The sequence below is a fragment of the Eublepharis macularius genome, chromosome 4, assembly GCF_028583425.1.
Source record: "Eublepharis macularius isolate TG4126 chromosome 4, MPM_Emac_v1.0, whole genome shotgun sequence".
NCBI classification, from domain to species: Eukaryota; Metazoa; Chordata; class Lepidosauria; order Squamata; family Eublepharidae; genus Eublepharis; species Eublepharis macularius.
This window is the reverse complement of record NC_072793.1, coordinates 69,534,031-69,561,376: the sequence shown is the minus strand read 5'-3', so window position 1 is coordinate 69,561,376 and position 27,346 is coordinate 69,534,031. Positions and strand designations below refer to the sequence as shown.

At 43.6% G+C, this 27,346-nt stretch overlaps 1 protein-coding gene across 1 annotated transcript; it reads right to left on the bottom strand.

Annotated features, from left to right (window-relative positions):
- Positions 1-295: 295 nt before the first annotated feature.
- IRF1 (interferon regulatory factor 1) lies at positions 296-20,166 on the bottom strand. Its single transcript, XM_054977449.1, has 10 exons — positions 19,957-20,166; positions 13,500-13,593; positions 12,955-13,054; positions 11,109-11,285; positions 10,462-10,502; positions 9,647-9,782; positions 8,913-9,047; positions 7,381-7,421; positions 2,674-2,806; positions 296-1,294 (listed from the first exon to the last, which is right to left on the bottom strand). Exons 2-10 carry the CDS (start codon positions 13,584-13,586, stop codon positions 1,200-1,202), a joined length of 945 nt encoding a protein of 314 aa, XP_054833424.1. The 5' UTR covers positions 13,587-13,593; positions 19,957-20,166; the 3' UTR covers positions 296-1,199.
- Positions 20,167-27,346: the final 7,180 nt, after the last annotated feature.

The following is a 27,346-nucleotide window of genomic DNA, read 5'->3' as shown; positions in this document are numbered from 1 at the left end:
GTGGTATCTCAGATGTTTTATTGGGCCAGAATAGAGGGCCGCTTTCCTGGCAGGTAGAGGAACTGCACATACATTGGCAGTAGGGGTTTCAGTAGATACCATCTCTCTTCAGTTTAAAAGAGAATGTCAAAACAAAGTCTGCAGAAATTACATTCCCCGAGTCATCAAAAACAGATTTATTAAGGCCTTCCTGAGCCACCATAAATGGCTAGTGAGCTGCATTTCATTTGATGGACACAAGTTGTGCAGGCTCAAAATATTTCTTATCTGTTTTGAGCATCACTAACACAAAATGTAACATGAAACAAAATATATAAAATCTTTATTAAAATAATTGCACGAACTTTTATATACAAACACATATGTACAAGGAAAACTAGGGTTGCAGCTCTGTGAATTGATAGTTTGTTAAAGCCAACACCTTGCATTTCACTATTGTAACTGGGTCAGTAACTATTATTTGCAACTAAATGAATACATACTGCTAGGAATTCTATGGACTTGCAACACAATCCAGGAAGATGGCTCTTGTTAGTGGTGTGACATAAATAAAGTGTAAATCACACCATTCAGCATGGAAAGAACTCCAAACCTATTACTTACCTGAAAAAATGGTATGACAATTACATGGAAAAGGTTACTTATAATGAAACCAGAAGCCTGTCCTATGAGTAAATGTCCTGACTATCTAACATATGAAAGCAAAGTTGGTATCTGATTTTTCACATTCAAATGAGCTAAACCTATGTACAAGACTGGGGTCCTGAGAGGTGGCTGAGATGTGCTACTGAAATTAAAAGGTGGGAAACATTTGGTTGAATGGAAAAACACATAACTGAACTGCCATTAACTTAACAAGTACTTTCACAACCTGGCAATAATGGCAACTGTATGCTGTGATTAGGATGAAAATGTATGTCCATTTGTTTCAGGCACAAAACACCTTTTCACTTTGTGGTAATGTGTGAACAATTTGAGGAGGGAAGCAGCAAAGATGACTGAATTTGCTCCTGATGTAGTCAAGTAAGCTGAAGTGCGCACAGTTCTACCAGAGTAGTTTGTTTTGAAACTCGAATGACATTTTGTTGGCTAGGACTTCTCAGTTCCAAACATCCAGAGAAGCACTTCCAACTTGCTTCTGTTTCATAGAAGGTATCATGGAGAAAAATAGAGCAACTGTCATGGTGAAGAAAGGGAATTTAATTGCTGCAAGTTATTGGGTGCAAAGTTGTCACTCGTAGGGACTCCAACAAAGAGAAGTCCAGACTGGTTCTTGCATCAATTTGAATAGTTTCTGCAGAAACAAGGGGAAATTGCATACATTTTAATGATGGTATGATTACTCTAGAATACTCCCATGTTTTTGAATATATCACAGGATTTTAAAAACAACAATAACCCCATGTATCTGTCCTCTAGCAAAACCAGAGTCATGTATAAAGGATTAGGCATACATAATGAGATATCTGAAGTATGTTTTTGGGCAAAAGCATCATTAAACCAACACACCAGTCCAAAATTGCCCCCTCTTGCTCTTCTACCAGTGAAGATGCCACTGTTGTAAAATATATCGCTATGCACGAGCAAGGAAGGGGTGATTTTCTCAAGACCCCCTCCTTACTGAAGTACCCTGGCCCACGTGGCTTCTTGCCCATATTGGTCCTGCAATCCTTATCACCAGCATTTTGGCTAAATCATAAGTTGCTGTGGAAATAGGAAGGTGGGAAAGAGCTGCAACCATTTCTGCTTGGTCTTGGCTGGATCCAATTCAATGGTATGTGTGTACCATACAATTGTATGTGTGTACCCTCCAAAATCATTCTGCTAGAAGTCTGGTGGTTTCAAAAATGAATTTACAGGCATTTCTCATTGAAAATCTGCAGACTCTGTGGTATGCTGTACACTGCAAGTCCATTCTATATAAAGTACCACCTGAGTGCACTCAGATATCATGGGCCCTCCTCCATCCAGATTCCATCACAGAGATGGCTGGAAGCAGCCAGACATCGTTCCTGGATCCAGCTCCCACCGAGCCATCTTCTTGCAAACTTCTAACTGCCTCTGATGGATGCAACATTCAGGCATTCTCCCACCATGCCTGAATCTGGCAAAGCTGATAATCTCCTTCCTGAGGAACATTTCTCTTGAACAGTAATTGCTATTTATATTGGCTGCATCCAAACATTCTACTCCGCTAATGGCAGAGCCTTCTTCTAACATAAGGACTGTATGGTGCAAGGATCCTTCTTCTGGCAAAAGAGGAGCATTCCATCAGTGGAAGGCCCCTTGCCCTGGAGGAAAGGTTCACCCTTAGAAGAGTGGAACCTTCCGGTCCAGCCCACTGCATTCTCATTCCAGTAGCAGCCAAATTTTGGTTGAATACTGGAATAAAAATAAAAGTAGATAAATAAACATCTGAAACATTCTGTCACTGAACGCAACAAGAGCTATTATTAAGTTGTTTGGAAAATAAAATGGAATGAGGAAATCCTTTTCCACCCCTGCTGTATGGTGCCAGTTAGCTGCAACTTGTCCTAAGCCTTTTAAATAAGATAGGCAAGAAATGCAAACAAATAAAAGGTATGGGTTGTGATCCTTTGCACTCAGGGATTGCACAGACATTTTTGAACTCTTAACTGTATTCTGAATACAGAAGTGTAAAGGCTTTCATACCTGAGCTTGTTGTATCAATGGCTGCATCCTGCTCCTGGAAGCCAATATCAAAGCTACTTTGTGTGCCAGCCTCATTGCTGAGATAGCCTTTTCCACCCACACAGGTCTGTTGCCAGTCAGAGTTGCTTAACAGCTGTCAGAAACAAAGAGGAGAAAAGGCATTCAACCAGCTGTGTTGTTTATATAGTTGCATTTAACAGCCGCTCACTCATTCACCTTTCAAATGTACAAGATACAAAATGGGCAAGGTGTAATTTGTGATTGAACAAATGTTTGTTGGTGTAAGAAGATGTAAACTTCAGAGACAGAGCTCTTCATCAGGAACTACAGAGAAATTTGAAGAAATTTAGGGGAAAATGTGGACATCTATAGACTCTAAGTCATCTGTTCTTTTAATGCTGTTATCCGCCCTGAGCCTGCTTGTGGGGAGGGCAAAATATAAATACGATAAAATAAAAATAAAAATAAATAATAATAAAATTTCAAACTTTTAAGATCCTTACTCGATGGTATTATACCCCTAAAATGCTTTCAAACCTAGATAACAATGTAAGTCCATATTGTTGGAAACAATGTGGACACATCGGATCGTACATGCATTGCTGGTTAAATTGCCCTAAAATAAAACAATTTTGGGAAATGATTATACAAAGAATATCTTCTATCACAGGGTACACTCTTGAAATAACTCCTGAATCTCTTTTTTTTAAACTATAAATTAGATAGAATCCAACCATATTCACATAGGGTAACAATTGTTACTTTATTAACTATAGCAAAAACTACTATTGCTCACTATGGAAAAATCCAGCAGCCTGCCCCCGCTCCCCATTGTCTCTATGGCATAAAAAAATCTGGGAATATTATGCGATTGTTGTGTATTGCGTTGAGTTAGGCCAAGCAAGGCCTCTAAAGTATTTACTGTATTGAATGTTATGCACTGTGCTTAGCTTCAGGTTATGTCAATGTTCCTAATGCCTGCATTCTCACTGGTTACATTTGCCTGCACTTCATGGGTTACATTCCATAGGCAGCAGCCAATGTATATAGTTCATGCAAATGATGGCATTCAAAAGTACATGTTCCTATTGGTTAATGCCTATTCTTGGGGCGGGGTTTAAGTGTATACATTGAGGGCTTCTGTTCTGCTTAACAGAGAGGGTCTGTAGTGTGTTAGTGTCTGCTGTTGGCTGTCTGTTCTGGTTGGCAATAAAGGACCCTGTTTTGGCTGAAATTACTCTGGGCTACAATCATTCTGAGCTCCAGGCTCAGTACCTATTACTGGCGACGAGGATGGGATGTTAGGTAGGTAAGCAGCCCCGCAGCCAAGAGCTGAGTCACGCCCGGCAGGTAGGTAGCCCCATGGCACTTAGCGGAATCACTTAACGGGGAGGAATTGTTGCCTCTGCTGCCATAAAGCTGAATCACATCCCGGCGAGGAACTGTCGCCTCCGCCACCCTCAAGCACCAGAACAACAGACAGTATGGCCGCCAAGGGCCGCTTCAAGCCATTCGATGCCGCCATGGAGGACTGGGACTCCTACGTCTCACACTTTCAATTTTACCTCACGGCCAATGAAATCACCAGTGCAGCATGGGAAAAGGCAGCCTTCCTCAGCACCTGCAGCTGCCCCGCATTTGAAGTTGCCCAAGCTCTCATCGCACCAGAGACGCTACAAGCCGCGTCCCTCAGCAGCATACAAGAGAAGCTAAGAGCACTTCTCACCGCAACCTTCCAGGATTGCCAGCCGCCACGCCTTCTACAAGCGGGACCAGGCGCTGGGTGAAACCATCGCTACTTTTATTGTGGCCTTACGGAAGCTGGCCCGGCTGTGCAAGTTAACTGACCTGGAAGACACCCTATATGATAGCCTGGTGTGAGGCCTTTGTGATGAGAAGCTACAGCGCCAGCTCTTCACAAGGAAGAGCCTCGACTTCCAAACAACATTCAAAGAAGCACTAGCGGCAGAAGCAGCAGACCAGTCCACCAGGGAGGTGCGACAACTGCAGAGTCCAGACCCACCTATGGACGAGGAGCCGGCCCACCATGAGGACTTCGAGAGTTGCTCCATGAATGACATCATGGTGCACCGATCCCAAGTGGCACGGGCCAAACACTTTGAGCAGCAGTCATTTGGCGGAGCCCCATGCGCCAGCTGTGGGGGAGACCATGAATGCAGACAGTGCAGATTCCGCAACACCAACTGTCAGGCGTATGGAAAGAAGGGCTACATCACTTGGGCCAACAAAGGAGACTCTCCACAGCAGTCTCCGCGCCTCGCACTGCGCTACCGTAGGCCAGCGGTGAGAGACCAGTACCAGCCTGATGAATGCCATGCCATGACCGTCATCATGCACATTCAAGCAGGCAACAAAGACAAGATCCACGTCACAGTGTGTGTGGAGGGAACACCGTGCGAGATGGAGGTTGACTCCAGGTCAGTGGTCTCTATAGTCTCTAGAGACACCTACGACCGCCTGTGCTACTAGTGCAAGAACTGGCAGCTAGAGCCCTGCGACATCGTCCTGACTGACTTCCAGGGTTGTCGGGTTCTGGTGGCAGGAGTTGGCCGAGTCGCAGTCACCTATAAGGACTTTCACAGCCCCCTTCGCCTCATCATTGTTGAAGGGCCCCACACGTCCTTATTGGGGCTTGATTGGTTTGAGGCATTGGGCATCTATGTTGCTGGGCTCCAGCGGGTCAGCCCATCCTCAAAGAAAGCCATGCACGTCAAGTTCCCCACTGAGCGCTAGGATTTGTCAGGGTGCCACATAGGGCCACCTATCTACAACCCAGCAGCAAAGTCAAGCCGCTGGAAGATGCGTCATGTCCACTCCATGTCTCAGACCAGTCGACCAGGAGCAACAGCAGTCTACTCATGGCCTCAGTGGCTCCGAAGCTCCCACAAGAGACTCTGTAAAGCAGAGCCAGCAATGGACACTGGGCCATCAGCCTCAAAGGACTCTGGCGCAACAACATCGTGCAGGTTACAGAAGGCTCACCTTTCCCCAGCCTACCTACAGGACAATGTTGGCAACAGGTTGATCCAAGCTAAGGGGGGAGGGGTGTTGTGTATTGGGTTGAGTTAGGCTGAGCAAGTCCTCTAAAGTATTTACTGTATTGAACGTTATGCACTGTGCTTAGCTTCAGGTTATGTCAAGGTTCCTAATGCCTGTATTCTCATTGGTTACATTTGCCTGCACTTCACGGGTTACATTCCATAGGCAGCAGCCAATTGGTCCTGAGTAATAAAGACCAATCACTGGCCTGCCTAGTTTTCAGAGGAAAAATGCTGGTCTAGTATACTATATTTTCTAGTGTTGTAATTTTATATTTTTAATGTATATACACTTTCAGATTTCTTAGAATTGTATTATGGATATGGGTAGTTGTTTTTGTATATTTGAATACATTTTTTAAAAAAGGAACTACAGAGAGGGTGATTAAATGTGAAGTGTTTTCTTATATGTATCTGTAATGTTATGGACCCTGCCTGGATGGCCCAGGCTCACTCAATCTCAGATATTATGGGAGCTAAGCAGGATCAGCCGTAGTGAGACTGCCAAGGATGGGAGTCTACCATGGACATCCAAGGCTGCTATGCAGAGGCAGCCCATGGCAAACCTCCTCTGTTCATGTCTTGCCTTGAAACCCTCTGGGGTCACCATGAGTCAGCTACAACTTGATAGCACCTTACACACACCATTCTAACAGTGCCTGTGCCAAGTTAAAGCTTAAATTACAAAACTATAGATGCATATGAAGCTGCCTTGTACTGAGTCAGACCCTTGGGTCCACTATGGTCAATACTGTCTAGTCAAACTGGCAGCAGCTTTCCAGGGGCTCACGTCATCTGCTACCTGATCTTTTTTAAATGGAGATACCAGGGAATGAACCTGAACTTTCTGCATACAAAGCAGATGCTGTACCGTTGAAGTGTGGACCCACCCTACCACAGTTCCTCCCTGTGACAACTATGATGACAGTTAATGGGATCTCTTGTTACTTATTTGTATCCCCAGCTCTTTCCTCACAGAAGACAATTGCAGCAGAGCCACTGCTGCTATTTCAGGTCCCCAACCACTGTGACCTCATTCATTCTAGGAAGGCCCCTCTCTTTCTAGGGCTATCCCCTGGCCTGAGAAAGCAGGAATCAGATGCTTATTTATTATTGCTGAACGCTCCAATATGCATGCTTAGCCAAGATTCACAGATCAGGTGGTCCGGAGCCAGTTTTTTTTATTTCACAGTTTTTGGATTATTTAACTCAAATTGGAGTAAGGCATTTTTCTCAGCTGGTTGCTTGAGGCCTGCATAGCAGTCTGTGAAACAGTGTTGCATGGAGTGTAACTCAGCATTATCCACTCTGACTGGCAGCAACTCTCCAAGGGCTAAAGTTTTCCCCATACTGTTGCCTGAGATCAGTTAATTGGACAGTCTGGTTGTTGAACCTGGAACCTCGTACATGCAAGCCATGCATGCTGCTGCTGAATTGTGGGGTTGTCCCTGTCTTGACAACATGGACTAGCGGAGTTAGCACTGTAGCCCTTGGGTGGAACACCATTCAAGAGACTCGGCGTAGTTTGAATATGCCGCCAAACTGCATTTTAAACCAAGAGGGGAAGAGGTGATAAAACAGAAACCCTCCAATTTAACCGTGCTTTGATCATGCTCTTAAGTTATTCTGAATGGAGAAATAGTCTTACCTGGCAAAAGATGGTCAAATTTTCATCATCTTCATCTGTTGCTGTGATATTAAATGAAGGGCAGTGGGGAGAGAAACACAGTTTAGTTTATAGTTCCAGCCGATCAGTCATTATTTAATTTTCCACAGCCAACGATACAATGGGATTGGCTTCACTATGGCTGAATGAGGCCCAACGTTTTCAGAATTCAGCCTGGGTTTTGCTACTGTGGACAGCAGATGCCAGTTAACTGGACAGCTAGCCTAGCTGAGACCACAGTGCCTGACATCTGCCTCCTGCATACTACAAGAGAGGTGAGGGTAACTGAACACAATTAAACAGCATCTCAATCATATACTAGAATATGAAGATTTGTGGTGGCAGTTGTGAGCTGGATGCCTTTATACCTTTCCGTTGTGAAGCAATTAGAACAACAGTTCCCTTGCCAGTTGATTTAAATACACAGTGGAACAGTAAATATAGACACAATGCCTTTCCAGTATGAAAAATGCATTGCTAACCATCATCTTTATCTTGTCTTTACCCATGCTAGACCCAGCTTAACTAAAAAAAAAAAAAAAGTAATTACGCAAAAAAAAAAAGGCAGCTCTGTTTTTATAAGAGGCAAACAGGACTCTGCTGTGTTGGAAGGAATCTTGTGTGCAAATGCTTTATTCACAAGTAGACTGGACCAAGCCCCATGCTTCTAGTCCTTGTGGCTATACACATGTGCTTCAAAGTACATGGGCAACACCTATTGGCACCCTAGAGGGGTGGCAGAAAACCATTTCCAGTGATTAGGAGCATAGCTTCCATATCCCCTTGCCTGTTCCCATAGCTTAATTATATAACTAAAACCAGTGCGCTTTTTTCTAAAAAAATAAAAAAACCTCATGATGTTCACTGACTTGGGGTCCCAAACCTGCTGGCCAAAAGAGCTTCCAGTACTGTGGCAAGTGGGGCTAGTCCTGTACACCGCCACTGGAGGGAAAAGCCCCGACTAAAATAAGCTGAAAAATAAATTATGTGAAATAAGAAAATCAAGCACTTCCGCTGGATTTGAATGATTTCATTTTCCTTGATGGGAATTTTGATTGCTTTCATTTTAGTCCTCTCAAACATCACAATACTTTTTAAAAGAGAGAAAAAAGTGCTAGAAAAACTGGTCCATTCTATTTGCTATCCTAACTCTAAGGTTGGCTAAATATGGGTCTGTTTCCTTACTCAGATGGCGAACCTCCATATTCCCACATAGGTGGATGATGATGAGCTGATGAACACTCCACGTCTTCACAGCTCTTGTACTTCAAAAAGTAGTTAGGGCATGGAGTAGTTGTTTAGTATTAAGCTGCAATTCTATGCAGAATTACTTGGACTGAAGTCCCATTCAACAAAATGGAACCAAGTAAACATACACAGGGTCCAGCAATACGCTTAGATAAGATTTATATTTTTATAGGAGATTCCTGGCAGCCTAATTTACCTAAGCCCTGCTGCCCTTTAGTCCTAGTAATGATATGTCACCCAAACGGTACAAGGAATGAAATACCAACCATTAGAAGAGGAAGCGAGAGGTGACACTTGAAATGAGTAAGAGTCATTTGTGCTGTCAGGCAGGTGCATTTCAATTGTTGGTCTCCAATCAGACAGGGAATTGCCTAAGTCACACGTGGAGAGTTCATCAGAATCTACAAGAGGGGGGAAGTCAGAATTGTTATTTAAAAATTATTCTCTTGGATAGCGAGAGATCAGTTTCATTACAAACAAACCTTCAATTAAGTTTTGTTCCGCTGCCCAAACAGGTAATTGATTTTCAAACTGTACTTCAAACAAACCAAGAATTTCCCAAAAGCTTATCTGAAGTGAGCTGTGGCTCATAAAAGCTCACACCCTACCACAAATTTTGTTAGTCTTATAGGTGCTGCTTGATTCTTGCTCTTTTCTACTCCAAAAGCATATGACAGTTTCTCCATAAGGAAATCAACAACAGCCAGGTTCTTTTTAAAAAAAAACAAAACAAAACAAGCTCCTCCTGATCTCCCCTTGCAATGCACAGCCTTAAGGGAATGTTGGGTGTGATCCAAGGTTCCCTTTTTTCCTTCCAGGGTGACAGGAAGACCTAAAAGTCTGATCAGCAAACACCACGTGAACTGAATACCCCACTCTGAATGTACAATGTGCAGAGCTGCTGTTCCTTAGCAAACAAGTTGATATGGGCAGGATTCTCTGTCTGAAGGTCAAAAGTCTGAAAACACCACTGAAAGAGATGGCTAATATTGTTTCTCACCTAATGTGATGGACGTGCTCTCTGGCTCCATTTCCTCTGGTAGGTAACTGTGACGAGAGTAACCTCTGTGGTCATCTGGTAGCTGAATGCTCTTTGTTGCTTCGACTGTCTCCTCTACCTTGATATCTTCCACTGACTGCAAAGAACAAAAGACTTTGTATCAAAATGTTTACTTATATAATACATCGAGCTATATCAGGGTTGAAACTGAGTAATCAGTTCATTAACCACACATGGATATTCCATTGCATTTTAACTGGTTTGTGTCCTCAGCGATGGACTTTCAGTACAGAGAGCTTTGCTGTAAACAAACTCTTGATGCCTCTAGTTCAATAAACAGACCATTCTCAGTTTAATTAATTATCTGTTTTGTTTTGTAGAAGCTTAGCCCGCAACCCTAGACAACAATTGATATGAGTGCATAGTTGTGCTCAGCCAGAGGTTTTTTAGAAGTGTTTACCAGCAGTCTCTCACCTTGCCAAACGGGCATGCTATTTTCTGTTTCAAAACCAGCATTCTTATTTAGCCAGAGAGCTGCAAAAATACTTCTAAGTGTTCCTGCACTCCTTTCTCACCACATTATAGATGTCTAGGCCTGCAGCCATGAATTTAACTAGAGATTTTTAAATTACAACATGCATCAGGGTACTACACTAGTTTAATAAGAAAATGAATTGGTTAATAGGTGAAGAGCAAGACAAGCTGCTAAAAATGTTGAATCATTTGAAAGCTCTAATGTATATCCACAAGACTGCTTGTGTCAAATGCTCCATGTGATAGTTTTATTTCCTTGACCACCAAGGGTGAATACATACCTTTCTCCCAGTCTTGATTTTTGAGGACTTTGGCTTCTTTTCTGTTTTAAAAAAAACCCAAAGCATAGTCTTAATGAAAACAAATGTAGTTATGCAAAGAAAAAAATGATTACAGATAATAGGTACAACACTGGATAATTTGGACATCACCAATCTTACATTTGTGCAGTTGGTCTCTCAGTCCAATGCAATACTGACAGCACTCTTACATGACTTTCTTGGCTAGCCTTACTAATTTCAATAGAAATCAGCAGCTTATAAAAGTAGGCACCCCAAACAAACCACTATGGACTGACTGTGTTAAATTGTTCTTCCTTGGGACCATCAATATAAGGCAAACTATTCACATCTTGAAAAGACTGTCAATGTTTTGACAGGCTGCCAAATGGCAGAGTAATTTTGGGTGCTACACTGAAAAGTAACTTTTTGCCTCAGTCAATGGCTTACCACATGTAAGTAGCTTACATTGGGAGCTATTTAAAACAGCCACCGCATGGACTTCTGATTTTGGGTAGCCACCCTAAGTCACCTGAACAATGGCAGGGACCGCTGATTTTTCAGGGGACACTGGGACAATGTTTTAAAATCTATTTTTTGAAAAATCTTCACACCAATGACCAAGAAGTAAATCCTCCTCCTTTCCATACCTTTCCTCTGTAACTTTGCTGAAGGAGGCAGCATCCTGTAGACCCGGACTGCACTAGAACCTTTGCTAATGCTTTTGTCTTTCACTTCTTCAATATCGGGTAATGAATTCATAGCACAGCGGAAATTCGCCTTCCAAGTTTTAGGATCAGGCTGTATTTCACCCTTTTTATATCTTCCTGTAAAACAAAAAGAGTAAATATAGGTTAAACAAGTAATTTAAGGGCTGGTTATAGGTATCAATCCACTACTCAAAACCTGACCATGAACTGTTCCACCCAGGGCCTCCAAACAAACAAAGAGCATAGCCACCTGCTTTAGAGATCTTTTATTCTAGGCATTAAGAACTCGCACATGCAGGCACAGTATTGTGTGCGCTTCCTTTGGTTCATAGTCAGTTGATGATTCTGACTCATGTGTGGCTATGCCTGTACTTTGACCCTATTGTGTCAACACAGGGGAGGTGGATACATTGTCAAGGCCTTCATTGCACCAGCGCAATTCTTCTGGACCAGAAATAAAAGAAGTGGCATTGTCTGTTGGTCTCATATGAACAGGGGCAATAACATAAATCACAGTATTTATTCCAGAATGATCTTTTGTAAGTCAGAGCTCTCCTCTACAGATGTCATGAAAAGGAAATAATTTTCCATATTTTTATAAGGAAAATTGCAGAATGGGAGGGAGGAAAAAGAGGAAAGCTGGGGGCATAGAAAGGCTTGGTATGGATCTCGACATAAATCTTTCTGGTGTGATTCTCTGCATAAGGGACTGGAAGGATTAGGTTGGTGATGAGAAGTCAAAGGTGCATTCCACCACTCTTATCTTTTTAATTTTGTAGCATCCAACCTGATGAAGAATTCTGATGAACTCAAAAGCTTGCACAATTTTTTGTGTCAATTTGGTTGTTCCTAATGAAGGGCATTACATGAATTTTATTCCAGTTTTCAGGGGGTCCACACTCTGTTTCAACTAAATGAAGAAGCAGCAGTTTGATATTAGTAGCACAGATGTACTGGAGAGAGAGCACTGTACAGTTTCAAGTGTGACTGGATTTGGGAAATAAAAGTTTGGATCTATAAAGCTAACTATGGGCTGCTCACACACTATGATATCTTTAATGCAAAATCACTAAAAATGTATTGTTTAACTTAAAATGTAATGTATGAATGAGAAAAACACACGAATCATAACTGGCTCCAGCTCCTTGCCAGTTTTATATTTGGCAGCACAGTGCAGTGTGCCAGAGCTGGAGTGATGTATCTAAGACTGGGAGACTTGGGAACAAGTTTCTATCAGTTTTGGGCCAGTCACTCTCTCTAAGCCTAGCCTGTCCCACAGAGTTGCTGGAGAAGTGGGGAGCGAGGTATACAGAAAGAATGGGATGAAAATATAATAGACCGAGCAGCTTTGGGCAAGGCGGTCTCTCATAGTTGGTTCTGATGGTATGACCGGCAGCTGATATTTGATTTCTCTCATCACAAAAGAAAAGTGGCAATCTTGTGATAATTCATGGATCTGTCATTCAAGCAAGCTGCTCTGACAAGCCACAGGGCAGATAGTCAGAACTGATAATCAGAACTTAACCTGGCATAAACTCCTTGGAGGAAGGCTGCTTTATAAACATCATAAATGGATAAGCCCGTTAGCCAAGTAGCTTGCTGTCTATTCAACACAAGAGTATTTGTTCATGTGATCTGGGCAGAAAGAGGTGAGATGCAAACAAGTTATTCCCCACCCACCTTCCCAGTGTAAGTATGCTGATGGCACTCGGAATAATCATGTGATGGTACAAAAGGCAGCCATAGAAAAACTGTGCCCTAAGTTGTCAGTGAAACCACCACGTACCAGTGTGGACAGCCCAGTTTCTGAAAAGGCATGCATCTTTTTCAAGCTCCCAGCCATGCTTGGCTGCATGTTTCCACGGGATCTGGAACAACTGTTCTTCCTGCAATTCAATAATATCATTGCACATCATTTAGCTGTGTATGACAAACAGCTCAAGAAACCAAAGCTGTTTTGCATGAAGTACTGCAACGTGCAGAGAATTTCTATGTTTTTTTCTATGCAGTTTCTACTACACATTTGTTCTACCACACTATGGCAGCAATATAGAGTATAGCGTAGTATTGTATAGTACTGTACAGGTTAAATATATTTTTCCAGGTATAGAATTCTCAGAAAAATTAAGACTGCTATATTTGTCACAAATTACTGGGTCTTTACTATTTTTACAACCACACACAACCTCCCATAATGCAGATAAATGTGTGTGTGCGTTTACACACATACAAATATATTTATACTTATATTTATAATTTGTGTTTCTAATGTTAAATAGAAGAATAAAAAGTAGGATAGTGTTTTAAAATTAAAGGCAACAGAATCCATACCTTGTTGAGCCATACAAGTCCTGGAATCTTATTAGAATTAATCTGCAGCTCCAGCCAGGGCCTCATGCGCATTCTTGCTTGTGGCATTTTGGCTCTGAAAAAAGAATAATTTGAGTTTGTAAATAGAAATATTCTGTGTTTTGAGACTATCATAGGGCTAAATGCACAGTGGTTACTAGGAGTTCTCTTATAATGGTAAGGTGAAGGTAAAGGTAGTCCCCTGTGCAAGCACTGAGTCATTACTGACCCATGGGGGACGTCACATATATATAATGGTGTTTTCATAAATGCCAATTTATTATTTGATTGTCACATATATGTCATACACAGTTTGCCCCAGGAAATCAGGCCCTTACGTGGACAGAAACAGCTAGTGGTTGTCTATTAAGAATTAATCCAAGATTTGAAAACACCTATCAGGTGTTGCCTTGAGGTTCTAAAGCAATGAATTCCATACTTCCTGTCTTCAGGAAACCTGTTCCCCATTGACCTGCCTGCTACGGAAATCATGCCACAAAATTCCAGTGTGTTGCAGAGTGTTGTGAGGTATTTCTGCTGCTTCTGGGGGGGAGCCCCATCAAGCCCTATAGCATGTTCCTACTCAAGGACCAAATGGACTACTACTTCTAAAATGACCTCTACCAGTTAGAGAAAGGAATTTTACACTCTGCCAGCCCAGGCTCTGTTTATGTTTCTCAAAACATGGGGGGAAAGGACCTGAAATCCATTTATCTGACTGACTCACTATAATTTAGAGGCAAGGCTAAAGACCTTGCATACCCCTTGATGCCCATTGGCGCCAATTAACTTAGTGTCCTCCTCCCTCTTCCCAGAAAGTGAAACTCCCGCTAGCCTTGAGAGGGGGGGGAGGTGCAGAAACAAAAGTTAGAGGCCTCCACTGCGGCTTTTGGGAGCTTCTTCACAGAGAGAATTCATGTTACTAATGGCCTTGTCTCAGAACCAAACTTCAAAATTCCTACCACACACAGAATTCTGGGATATGCTCTAGAGACACAATACTGGATATGTTCAGGTTCACTTTTGCTTTTTTGAAATAAGAGTGTGACCACATGCAGCTCCATACCAAAGGGGGAGATTGGTAGTAGCAAGCAAACTGTCTTTCAACTAAGGTTTTCTGCCATTACTAAAGTTCCTGTTGAGGAACCCTGATTACCTTACAAGGAACCTCAGGATTCCCTGAAGCACAATATGAAAATAAATTCTCTAGCAACTGGATTTAACCCTATTAAAACACATCTTAAGGCCATAAGCCTGACATCTGAGGTCACATTCACATCAAATATTAATTCTAGTGGGATAGTCATGTTAATTTATTGTAGCAAAGCAGTAGTTGGTTTTCCACAAACCGTTCTCTTACATAAATGGACCATCAAACAAGCAGTGTTATGTATTATACTCTAAAGCACAATCTAAAATCTTCCCCCCTGTACTTGTTTTAATTCTTTTGATTGTTGCTGGTAACAGTAATTAGCACAAAAAGTATCTCAAAGAACAAGGAAGAATTTCAATTTAGGAGTATGTGCCTCCTAGCACAGGAGCAGCACTTGTGTCTAGTGGGATCCTTTAACAGGGCAGTGTTTCCTTCTCTACATGAGCAGTAAAACATAAGAATAATGTGTTCCATAAGGGATTTGTATCACTGTTAAATGAAGAAACTGTTAAAATTCTGGACTGTTTCCTTGTTGAGCACGGAAAGGTTCAAAATTTACCCACTATAAGGGTGAGTTCGTCACATGATCAACAAGTAGAAGAGAGAGATAAAAATTATCAGATCTACCTGGATACTTGAACAAGATTGAGGCAATATATATTTTCTGAATATTCTTGTAAATGGACAGTGCAAAAGGACATGGTTGACTGTTCGTCGACTGTGCCCAATTGACGAGGCAGCTACACTGGGAATACAGAGCATGAGAGTATCTCACTTTAGGAGGAGCTGATAGAAATATAGTGAAGTGGGCCAACTGGTAAATGTTCTACAGTATTTAGGGAATTCTAATATATAGAGGTTGTCTGCCAGGGCAAACATTTGGCCACAATTCCCAGCCTCTGGAGCAAACTGGGATCATGTTCTATCAACTTGAAGGGCTTTATGCCATATTCATTGTATACTTATTCATTTAGCTTCTAAGAACCAAACAAAGGTGCTGTAATTTGTCCTCAACAGTCTTCACTCACACTGGACAGTAACTATTTAGGAGAATTAATGAGGTTAATTCAGGATGCCGGGGGTGATTGTTAACTTGAGTCAGAAACATATTGTTTGAAACTAGCCATGTGATTCAAGTCCAACCAACCCTAATGTTACTCTGAGAAGGGCATTGGGTACAGTGTGGAATCCCAAATATTGATCTGAGGAATTTGGATTGGATTGCTTATAATTTGCAATAATATTTATATATGCATAACTTTCAACTATATATAAGGAGGGATAACATCTTGCCCTGAAAAACTTTAATTGCACAGGATATATGAGAACCTCCTTTCAAAAAGATTTTCAAAGTTGCTGAGACTGCTCTTTCAGCATACTTGATAAGCTGAACTCTCCATGAGCCAGACGACTGAAAAACTACCCCCTGATATTTAAACATTTTAACATGTCTCATGACCGTAGGTCTACCATCTGTGCCTGATAACTCTTTTAGTGAAGACAAGCACATGGTCTTTAAGAAATTTATTGCTAACTCTTCCTCTGAGCCCTACTTCAGAATAAGATAAAATGACCATGTCATCTGCTTATAATAATGTGGAGACTGGTGTATTCGCTAAGCTGGTCAGATTGGCTAAGGCTTATACCATAGAATTTATGTAAAAATGAAATAACAAGAAGGGTGGTAAACATAATCTATCAGCAGTGAGATAGATCAAACAAAAGAAAGTACTTCTTCACATACTCTCACAGATGGCAACGCTACAGAAAGCAACGGCTGTTACTAGGCCTTTTAAAACCAAACAACTTCCTGGAGGATAGGCCTACTGATGTCTATATGCCATGACCCTAAAAATGGAGCCTCCGTATTTAGAAACAACATGGCTCCAATTGTCCTGTGCTAGGGACAAGCAGGCTGTCATGTCACCACTGCACCTTTTCCTGCCTTTCTCCTGTGGAAAAAGATCCAGCCTTTCTACCTTCAAAGAACATTGATTTGTTTCCATAGAACCTCTCTGCATTGCAGAGCATTCTGGAGCGTGCTCTTCTTGAGACAGTGGGGCTAAGCTTGTTCATCTCACTGATGAACTGAAACGTATCCTGGCCCAAGCAACCCAGACAATCCAAGAGCTTCACATTTTAGGGGAAGATCAGTAGTGGCATGCAAGCTGTCCTTTAGAGAAGCTTGTCTTTGCAGCACAAGCGAATGCAATTCATCTAATCTCAGTTCAGACACTGCACGGTGAAACCATGGTTGAATTTAGTCATGGTTAGTGTGATTGTCTGAACTGAGCCAAAATGTGGAATGTCCGTGTCACCATTTTGGTTAAAGGCAGCCATTAGGAGGAAACATCCTCAACAAGAAGCCTGTTAAACTCAGCATAATCCTGACGTATGACTGGCAAGTTATATCTTGGAACAGAGAAGACATAAACAACCAAAGGAGAATTCATGTCAGATGGAAGTGCAAAAGAGCAAGACAAAATAACTTGCATCATGGACATCTCTCTGCCCTCAACAAAGGACAGCGTACAGCACGATCCAAAGCAGAGGGACACCCTTCTAGGCCCATTGACTCCAATGAATCTGGAAAGTTTGTAATTTTGTTTAAGAATGCACCAATAGTCACTTACTGTATAGAATTAGTATATGTGTGGGGGAAACGGAGAACAAAAGATGAATTGTAAAGCACTCTGCATTCAAGTAACATCTAACTGGGAGAAAGTCCTATTCATTTCAGTGACACTTTGCTTTCCATGATTAGAGGCTTACAGTCTGAAGTATAAAATGTATAGAAACTGCCTGAATTCCCTTGACCTCAATGGGACTTAAGCATGCTCAAGTTCATTAGGTAGAAGGGATTTATTTATTAAAAGTATTATGCCTTACATATTACATTCCCCCCTTCTCTGTAGGAAAGGCACATACATGCATGTTTATGGCTGAAGTGCACTGTAATAATGGCGTTATACAGAGCTGTATTATATATATGCTGAGAAATTAATGTTCTAGGGAAAACATAATGTGCAAAAACTCCAGATAAAATTAAGCATCCCTAAATCCCAGTGAAGTCAATGGGATACAGGCCTCCTACCAACTGTTAGCGCCCTGATCTGAAGTCAGTTATCCGGAAGTAAATTAAATGGAAATGACTGGAACTCATTTCCAAATATTGTTATGTTAGGTCTGAACTACAAGTCCTTGCATGTGACTTAATGTTGATTCATTTTCTCTGGAATGCCCACAATGAGTCCTTCCTTGGGCATGCATGTGTGCAGTAAGACACAATATTGCCAAGTGGCTTCTTGAACCTGTGGGGTGTTTATAAAGCATTATGAGAAGCAGTGGAAAGTGCAGCTGTTCGGTGCAGGGGAGCACAAGCAGATGTAATAATATCATCCTCCTCAATAGAGATCTGCTCGTGCTTCTCTGGATCGGGCCCACAGTGCCTGGGGTTGCTGATGGGCACTGAGGGGGAAATCACTCCCAGTAATAATACTAAATAAGAATCCTGCCTTTTAGCATTTTAATCCCTGAACAAGAATGTCGATGAAGAGACTTTTTCCCTGGCCAGAAGTTTTTATTATTCCCTCAAGACAGAGTACAGGCCAAACACATTGTGTAACAGGAAGAAGGATTAGAGATTTGACCCCACACAAGTCTGTCCATTTGGGCTAGAAGTGACTCTTTGGGGCTTAGAGAAGCATCGCACTGAAGTGAAGACAAAAGGCCCAAACTCTGCCCATACAACAGACATTGCCACCCTAAGCAAAGTTATCCCCTGGAACGCTGAATGACACCTCTGAAGGGTGTGACTCTGTTTAGGAGGGCACTGTCAAGTGTCCTGGTGTTGTCTTACTCTGGAGAAGTTTTGCCCTGGCTGGCTTCCTGATTACTCGGAGCCAAGCATAATATATGAGCTGCACTGATCTCTATGACTCCTGTGCAAAAGACATTCCACAAGGTGAGACTAAACTGCTTGTATTGCTAAAGGAGGCCGAATTGCACACAGCCCCTATTTTAATAGTATCTCCTGGCCAGCTTTTCAATTCATTGGTCTAAGAGAGGGACCCAAGTCTAGGCCTATCTACATTTACTCATGTGTAATCCCATTCAACTCACTAGAACATTGTTGAATAGACATACAGAGAATAGAGCTCTTTTATACTGAGAAGGAGACAGCAAAAATGATTCAATTTTTTTAAAAATCCGGATCTGCTCCCCGCAGAGGGAAAGGAGAAGTTGATCTCGCCCAGGACTGCAATACATTCTGTTCTCTCTGTCATTCTGTTCTTTACTCGTTGCTGCCTTTGCAGGGATGCTGAAGCCCCAAAGCCTCGCTCTCTGTTCCTTCCAAGAATCGGCTGCCCTTTTCTGGTTTGCTACTGATCTTCCAGACACCGAAGCTAAAGCTTAAGGTAGGCGGCTGTGTCTCCCTCCCTCCCTGTTCTCTCTCTTTCCCCTCCCTCCTTTTTAACAAGCTTAACTTCCTGGTCAGCAGCAAAATAAACATTTCTCATTGTTATAAAAATTCCCCTTTGCCAACACTCTATTTCTTTTTTTTTTAATTGAATGAGCAAGGTTGTGAACTTTTTGCACCCTTCCTAACTAAAAATACTTTCCTGCCCGAGCAAGAAGTATCTTATTCACGAAGCAGTCAGTCGCACACACGCTCCGTGGCACACCGACTGGATCTAGTGCTTGAACTCTTGTCCTCAGATGGCGCGACATCAAAATACATAAATAGCATTTCCTCTCCTCGCCCTTTCCGGCTGAGTGGCCCGACCGCTTCATGCACCTGATGAGGCGAGCTCAGAATTACGAGCGCTTTTGACCCAAGAAATCTTATCCTTTGTTGCTTGCCAAAGTAACAGGTCTCCTCGACAAAGAGTAAATTCTGTGTCCAGAATACGCCCCGCTCCTAGCAACCTGCAGACTGTCTCCTGACTGATAACAAGGAGCCGCACATACTTTTACAAGGATCGCAGGGCGAAAAGTTACTGATTAAACTTTCCACTTGCCTTGCTAAGTTCACTGCGACTTGCAGGCTGGAGCCTTTGATGGCGTGGGAAATCGGCACGCGCCGTTCCGAGAAAGCGGCTCGCGGCCACATCAAACCTCCAGCAAGAGAGCGCCGACCTGCGCCGGAGGGGAGCGCCCCTCGCCCCCGTCCCCGTCCCCAATTGCCCGCTGTCGATCCTTAACCCCTAACGCGCTCGACGCGCTACAAGCAACCCGCAGGGCGCTAACACGAGCCACGTCGCCGCGACCGTCCCAGAGACAAACCTCTGTTTGCAAAGGCGACGCACGGGGCGAGCTGTCTTGTGCCGGCGAGATCCTTCCCCGCAGAAAACCCCGCTCCGTCTGCAGGCGCTTGACCGGGAGCCGCTGTATATTCTACGGGTCACTGGGATTCCCCCAGCAAGAGACAGCGGGGCCGCCGCCGCGTCCAATCAGCGCTCCAGGCTGCGCTCCAGCCAGACATTGGCTGCCGAGGGAAGCATCATTTCGGAGAAATCAGCCTGTTGTAGCACCAGCGGCTGCAGGGGAAGTCCGACTTCCCTCCCCCCCCGCCCCTTTCTCAGGCTCCTGCGAAGGGCTTGTTATTCTACACCGATTAAGCGGGGAAAGGCCACAGGAGTGCGAGCCAGAAGGGGGAAAGTGAGCTCAAGCAGGGCGATCGTTCTTTGGGCTCTGTGGCTCTGAGAGCCCAAGAAAGCCCCCCCCCCTCCAACACACACAGACACACCCCTTTCCGGTGATAAAAGAGGGATTCGCTGGCACCGAAAAGAGGGATTTGGTGAGTCAGCGCTCACTTCATCAGATGCAAAGCAGCGTCCCTGTATTACGGCCGGTGCTGTCAAATTCACAACAGAAAGAGGGAGGGAGATGTTAGAAAGAGAGGCCGGTTTAAAACTGTCCCGGACTGCTGTCAGATGAGATGCCCTTTCGGCGTCACAGCAGAGGGATGGAAGCCACTTTTGTGTGGGCTGATAACAGCTGAAGGCCTGCGACTGCCTGGGTGAGCTAGAGCAAGATTCGGGTCCAGTAGCACTTTAAGGACCAACTAGATTTGCAGGGTTCATGAGGCTCCAAGAGTCAAAGTTCCCTTGGATGCCTTGGTTCTTGCCATCCGATTGATTGCCCTGCTCTTAGCCAGATGAGAACTGCATGTTCAAGACCCATCAGCAGACCCTGTGTGTGTTGTGTGCCATCAAGTCTCATTTATGGCAACCCTATGAATTAGTGACCCAGATCTGGATAGCCAAGGCAAGCCCGATCTCATCAGATGTCAGAAGCTAAGCAGGGTCTGCCTTGGTTAGAAATTGGGTGGGAGACCCCCTAAGGAAGACCAGGGCCTCTGTGCAGAGGCAGAATCTCTTGCCTTGAAAACCCCAGCAGGTTACTGTAAGTTAGTATGACTTGAAGGCACTTTCCACCACCACATGAATTAATGACCTCACATAACATACAGGGAGGGTCTTTCTGATGCCGGCCAGAGGCCTCACATGTACATGGTGTTTCTATTTAAAGCAGGATGCTACCCATACAGGCCAGCTACATGTCCCTAGTTAGTACACCAGTATAATATCCACAGGGGCCACAGATGTCCAGTGTGCAAACTACGCACACTCAGTTGCAGTGCAGTTTAAATGAAATACTGAGCCAGTGCAATGTTGCATGTGAATTGTCTTTGCCTCACCAGCTTCGTTTTGGAATCAGGCTGAAATTTCACAGCAGTATCCTAGGACAAATCCCATGTTGTTGCTCAGACGTCTAAAAGGCATACGGAGCATCCTTATTTCTGGATCGAAACTGGAGGCACACTTCATGCTTATACCCAATTTTTTTTTCAGTTTGACTAGGAGCAGCACTTACTGGATCCCAGAGGGATACCTGGTCACAGGTATGTTTGTTTGGAGCAGGACTTCCTGAATGGAAGGAGTGGGGGGCGGGATCCCAGAGCAGTGACACTCATTGAGCGTCCAAATATACAGCCTCCTCAACAGTGAAGGAATTCTGCTGTCTGTATCAGTAGTGACTGAATGACACTGATCACACCTGATGCAAAGATATGACAGAAATACCACCCACCACCACCAGCAGCTGATAGGAAAGTGATGAGCAAGATGCCTCGTGTGGCAGTGGGCAGAGGGACACCTGTGCTGGGGAAAGGGGCTTTGGCATCAGAGGACTGCCAGCCTCCAGCTAGGGGCTGGAGATCTCCCAAAATTACAAGTGATCTGTAGACAACTGAGCTCAGTTCTCCTGACAAAACCAGCTGTTTGGGAGGATGGACTCTGGCATTAGGCCCCATCAAAGAGGTCCCTCTCTTTCCCAAACTCTGTCCTTCCCAGGTTCCATCCCTAAATCTCCAAGAATTTCCCAACTCAGACTTGGCAACTCTACTTCTTTAGTAAGGGGGTGTGGCATCAGGGCTGCTTCCATGGCCTGGTTGTTGAGTAGACAGCAGTACCTGCTATGAGAGCACTGGCCAGCACTGGGGACTGCTGTTTCTTCAGCAATTATGCACCTGTGACAAACTCGGCATCTGTTTACTACAGTGTGGTGAAGTGGTTAGCGTGTCAGACCAGGTTCTGGGAGACCCAGCTTTGAATTCCCATTCTGCCATAGAAGCTTGCTGGGTGACCTTGAGCCAATCACACGGCCTCAGCCTAACATACCTCACAGGTTTGTTGTGAGAATAACAGAGAGAACAGAACAATGCAAGCCCCATTGGGGAGAAAGGTACATAAATTTACAGTAATATGAATTACTCCAGTCTAAACCCATTGAAATAAATGAGCTTAGACTGGGATAGCTCTGCTTAGGGTTGCAGCTAGCCTACCTTGCATGACAAAAGGGATGGGAATGCTTGGGAATGTGTCGCAATGACTGTGAATGTTCTACTTCAATATGCCTTAATGGTGCCAGCCAAGTGACCATCAGGACTAGAGTTGATGCCCTTAACTGAACAGAGGAGCCGTATTTGTGCAGGCCTTTTGTACTGCAGAAAAGTACGTTTAGTTTGCCATTGTCCAAACCATTCAATGATTGTTCCTGTTGACTCTGAGTTGACAGGATACAGTGGTATATAAATCAAATTAATCAATAAAAACAGTTATTTCACAAGATGGCACCAGAATGCTGGCTGCAAAGGGTGGACTGGAAATAAATCAAGAAATAAATGTAAGATACTGAAAGAGAGCCAGTGTGGCGGAGTGGTTAGATTGCCAGAGTAGGCTCTGGGAGACCTGGGTTCAAATCCCCACTCTGCCATGGAAGCTCACTGGGTGACCTTGGGCCAGTCATGCACTGTCAGCCTAATGTACCTCACAGGGTTGTGGTGAGGATAAAACGAGGGAGAATGATGTAAGCTCCTTTGGGTATTCCCAGAGTAGAACAGTGGGGTAAAAAAGAAATAAATAAAACAAACAAATGCGGGAAGAAAAAAAATTGTGATGCAGCGTTAGAGAGGCCTGGGCATGGCTAAAGATGTACTTCTGTGCTTGACGTGGCCCTGGGCAAGACTCACACACACACAGACCGCCACAATTCCCCAGCCCTCTCAAAATAAACAGCTCCAAAGATATAGGGAGGGAGGACAACACGTTAACCACACCTCTACAGCAGTGTGTTTTTTCAGCCTCAGGCTATGAGTGCAGTTAGCTGGGTGAGAGGGAAACCTTTATTGAAGCCCATCAGTCACCGAGCATGTGTATTATGCCTTTTATAAGATTAATCTTGAATGTGTAAAAGCATGATCTTGTCCACGTTTCACAGATTCCTTATGATGAGAAGCATATTTGTATCCTCCTAGTTGAAATCAGTAGGGCTTAACATTGACGAGTTGCATCCATAGCGATCAGGGTGATCCAAAGAATTGCATAAGGCAAGACTCCATTCTTCAAGGGCAGCTCCATTAAGATTACATTAAATTGGCCAGCCCTTGGCATTATCAAGACATAGGTGGCAGTTGCCAGATTGCCGCTATCCAGAAAGTCCTTCAGCTGACAACCCAGCTGAAGGGGGGTGGGGAGAGGCGTTCTTGGCCACTCCTACAGCCCACAGTGAACACGGTTTCATGACATTGTTTAATATACAAATACAGGAAAAGCTTGTACAGAAACAGAGCAGGACAACCATACCCATTTTACAACAATACCAGAGCGTGTATCAAGCAGCCCCACAGCCAGATTACCTAGAGCAGTGATAGGCTTATGTCCTTGGAGGAAATGTAGTATTTTGCAGAAATGGTCCAGCCCTCCTCAAAAGCGAACAGGGCAGGCTCCCAGGCTGGGGACTTCAGTGGGGCGGCTCAGTTCAGATCATCTAAGCAACTGGATAGTGACATTTCATTTGTAGTTTACAGGAAGGGAGCAGTTTGCTTTGTTTTGCTTTGCTTTGCTTTGTTTCCTTCCTTCCTTCCTTCCTCCAACCCATTAGAGATCTTCTGTTGGCTGCAAGGTGCTTTTCTTTGAGGGCACTTGAGACATGGCTCTTCTTGCACCATATCTTGCACCAGCAGCACCAAAAAACTTCGTGTAACACAATCAAACAAGTATAGTCTCACTGATCATTTCCAGTGTGATTTGATTGTCTGAACACAGTCAGTATTCCCATTGATATACTACTTAAAAGCAGTTCATTAAAAGGGTATAACATTAAATTTGTTAAACAAATTTCTATATTTGGGTCAGGAAGCTGTTTCACCAAAGTCACTTCATGACATGGAACCTCTGCATTTTGCCCTTGTGTTGAAGCACATTGCATAGGCTCACTACTTCTTCTCTAGTGCTCTGACTGCAGGAATTTTAGCTTACTTAATACTTACGGTTTTGGAGAGAGAGATGATGAATAGTCTTTGCCACCATGACTATTCTGAATCCCTACTGAGATTTCACTGAGATTTGAGAAGTCATAGTGTGAGGAATGTTAAACTAGACTTCCATAAACCATATTCTATATTTATATGTATATCACTAGGTAGTGCTCAACAGTTTGTTACTTTGTCTGAGGACTTTGATTGTATTTTTGCTTCCCACATTTTATGGGGTACAGTTGACCCTTGCTAACTCAGAGCCAAGCTACAAGTAATGCCTGACACAGGTTGGACCCTTGTCAGCTTCCCTCAAGTTTTGATGGGAAATGTAGGCAGCTTGGTGGAATGTTGGACAAGGGACAGTTGAAAAGTCCATTGGACAGCAGTCAGAGAGCCAAGCTGCAAGACCAGGACGCCTACATTTCCCATCAAAACTTGAGGGAAGCTGACAAATGTCCAACCTGTGTCAGGCGTCACTTGTAGCTTGGCTCTCAGTTAAGAGCCTAGTGGGTATACGGGACCCAGCTGTGTCTGAAGAAGGGAGCTCTGATTCTCGAAAGCTTACACTCTGAAAATCTTGCTGGTCTGAGTTGGCAACCTTATTAATGCAGCTACAAAAATGCTTTCTTCCATGTTCATGTAGCCTGGAAGATGGTTCCCTAGCTTGACTCAGAGCGGAACTACAAGTGACAAAAGGCACAGATTGGACACTTGTCCGCTTCCCTCAAGTTTTGATGGGAAATGTAGGCATCCTGGTCTCGCAGCTTCGCTCTCTGACTGCTGTCCAATGGACTTTTCAACTGTCACTTGTCCAACATTCCGCCAAGCTGCCTACATTTCCCATCAAAACTTGAGGGAAGCTGACAAGTGTCCAATCTGTGCCTTTTGTCACTTGTGGTTCTGCTCTCAGTTGATCTGGCCATGTGGATGTATTAAGGTTACCAGGTGCCCGCCGATGGCGGGCAAACTCCCAGGGATTTGCCCCCTTATTGGCCAATCACTGAGCGATTGGCGGGAGGGGGCAAACTCCCAGAGCATGCCTGCCACTGGCACGCACCTCAGGAGCACACACCATGCACGCGCTCCCACCCCTTGCGCTGCCTGCAGGAGCATTCCTGCACTCCAATTTGGCCCCAAACTGGCCAAATCGGAGCGCCAGAGTGCTCATGCAGCTGGTGCAATGATGTCACTTACAGAAGTGACATCACCACACACTTGGTGTGATGACATCACTTCCGGAAGTGATGTCATCATGCCACCGCCGAAGCGCACACACTGATGCGTGTGCGCGAGGGAAAGTTCCAGGCCCCTATCCTCCCACTGAGAGGATAGAGGGACCTGGCAACCCTAGGATGTATGCCATAGTGACCTCAAAACTGGACTATTGTAAAGCACTCTGGTTATCACCTGCAATGCCTTTAATGGCCTTTGAGCCACACATTTGCCAAACTTCCTCTATTGCTATGCTTTGCTACAACAGCTTCACTCATTGGAGCAAATCCTTCTGAATACATTTTCCTGCAAATGGGAAAGATCAACAACTGCCGTACACTTGATTCTTCTGTGCTGGCCCTCTCTTTGTGGAGTGGCCTGCCTAAGGAGGCCAGGAAGGCTCCCAGACTTCTGTCATTCCACAAACTGTGTAAAACAGACTTGTTCGGAAAGATATTTCTATAAAGGGAATAAAACTATAGTATAATGGAATGGTTTAGGAGGATGCTTTTACTAAGGGCTGTAGACTTTTCCAATTTTTCCTTCATGTAATATTTTGCTCTCACTACATTGGTTCTACTTTGCTGCATTGCTTCTACATTGTTTCTACCATTTTTTGCATTGTTTATGACACGTCTTGTCCAATACTTTTTTTTTTTTGCACTGGTTCTAATTTTTGTGATCCTGATCTTATTGCATTGTTTATTGGATGTCTCGTGATGTTTGATTGCATTTAGAAGTGTGTAATTCTGCTTAGGAGGCACTGTCAGTGTTGAAAGTATGTAAATTCCATCAGGACCTCTTCCCCAAACAGTGTGGGTATTTTTCTGGATTACTGGTAATGTGCAGTTTACAGCAGGGGAATAAAAACATAGGGTATTGGAGATACCAAACTGATTGATATATAGTCATCAGATTTTGCTACTCAGGGATTTTCCCCTCTTAGTTACATTGGACTGGGTGTTTATAAATTAGTCCGTGCAAAGCGATCACAGCAACTTTGGGGACACAGGCACTAGAAGGCAATAAGGAACGACATAGGTATATTTGGAAGTTGCCACTGTCTGAGGAGGCTTTCGGTGGCTGAAAATGTTACACTTTGACCAATCATTGCTAGGGCAATGCAGCTCCACCTGGGGAAATGTTGGGTTTGAATTTGCTGCCTGGACCAACTGGTCTAGTCCATGTAAAGAAAATTTTAAAATATCTGAGTCAGGAGTACAGTGAATGCTACTCCACAGCAGGCTCTCTGCTCAGATTATATACATCAGGATGCATTCTACATTGCTGGGGGATGTGGCTAAGGGTGAAGGCATGATGGTGTTTGTTCCAAGTCTTCTGAAATGTGCATAAAGCAGAGCAGCATTACATTTACCCAACATTTGTCCCATAACTCTGATGTGTGTGTATTGCAGGAGGCGGGGTCTGCAGAGGGTATTTAAACAATTACTGTTGCTTATAATTACATCCACATGGGAGAAATCTGTTCTGATTTTCAGCAAAACCAGATGTGCAAGGTGCCTATTGTCTGGGACCCGGTGACATCATGAGGCCTTTCCTTTCCAGAGTGTTTCACAAACTGTGACAGCATTCATTCTATTGATTTTAAACACTGTATTTTTAAAATAAGATAAATTGAAA

Bases quoted from the DNA above. Each gene is read 5' to 3' on its own strand.
- IRF1 (XM_054977449.1), bottom strand. From the start codon at position 13,586: ATGCCACAAGCAAGAATGCGCATGAGGCCCTGGCTGGAGCTGCAGATT. The intron at 9,048-9,646 runs GTGAGAAACAAT...CCCCTCTTGTAG, and splicing joins GAGCACGTCCATCACATTAG to ATTCTGATGAACTCTCCACG. The intron at 7,422-8,912 runs GTTGGTATTTCA...TTAATATCACAG, and splicing joins TCTCGCTTCCTCTTCTAATG to CAACAGATGAAGATGATGAA.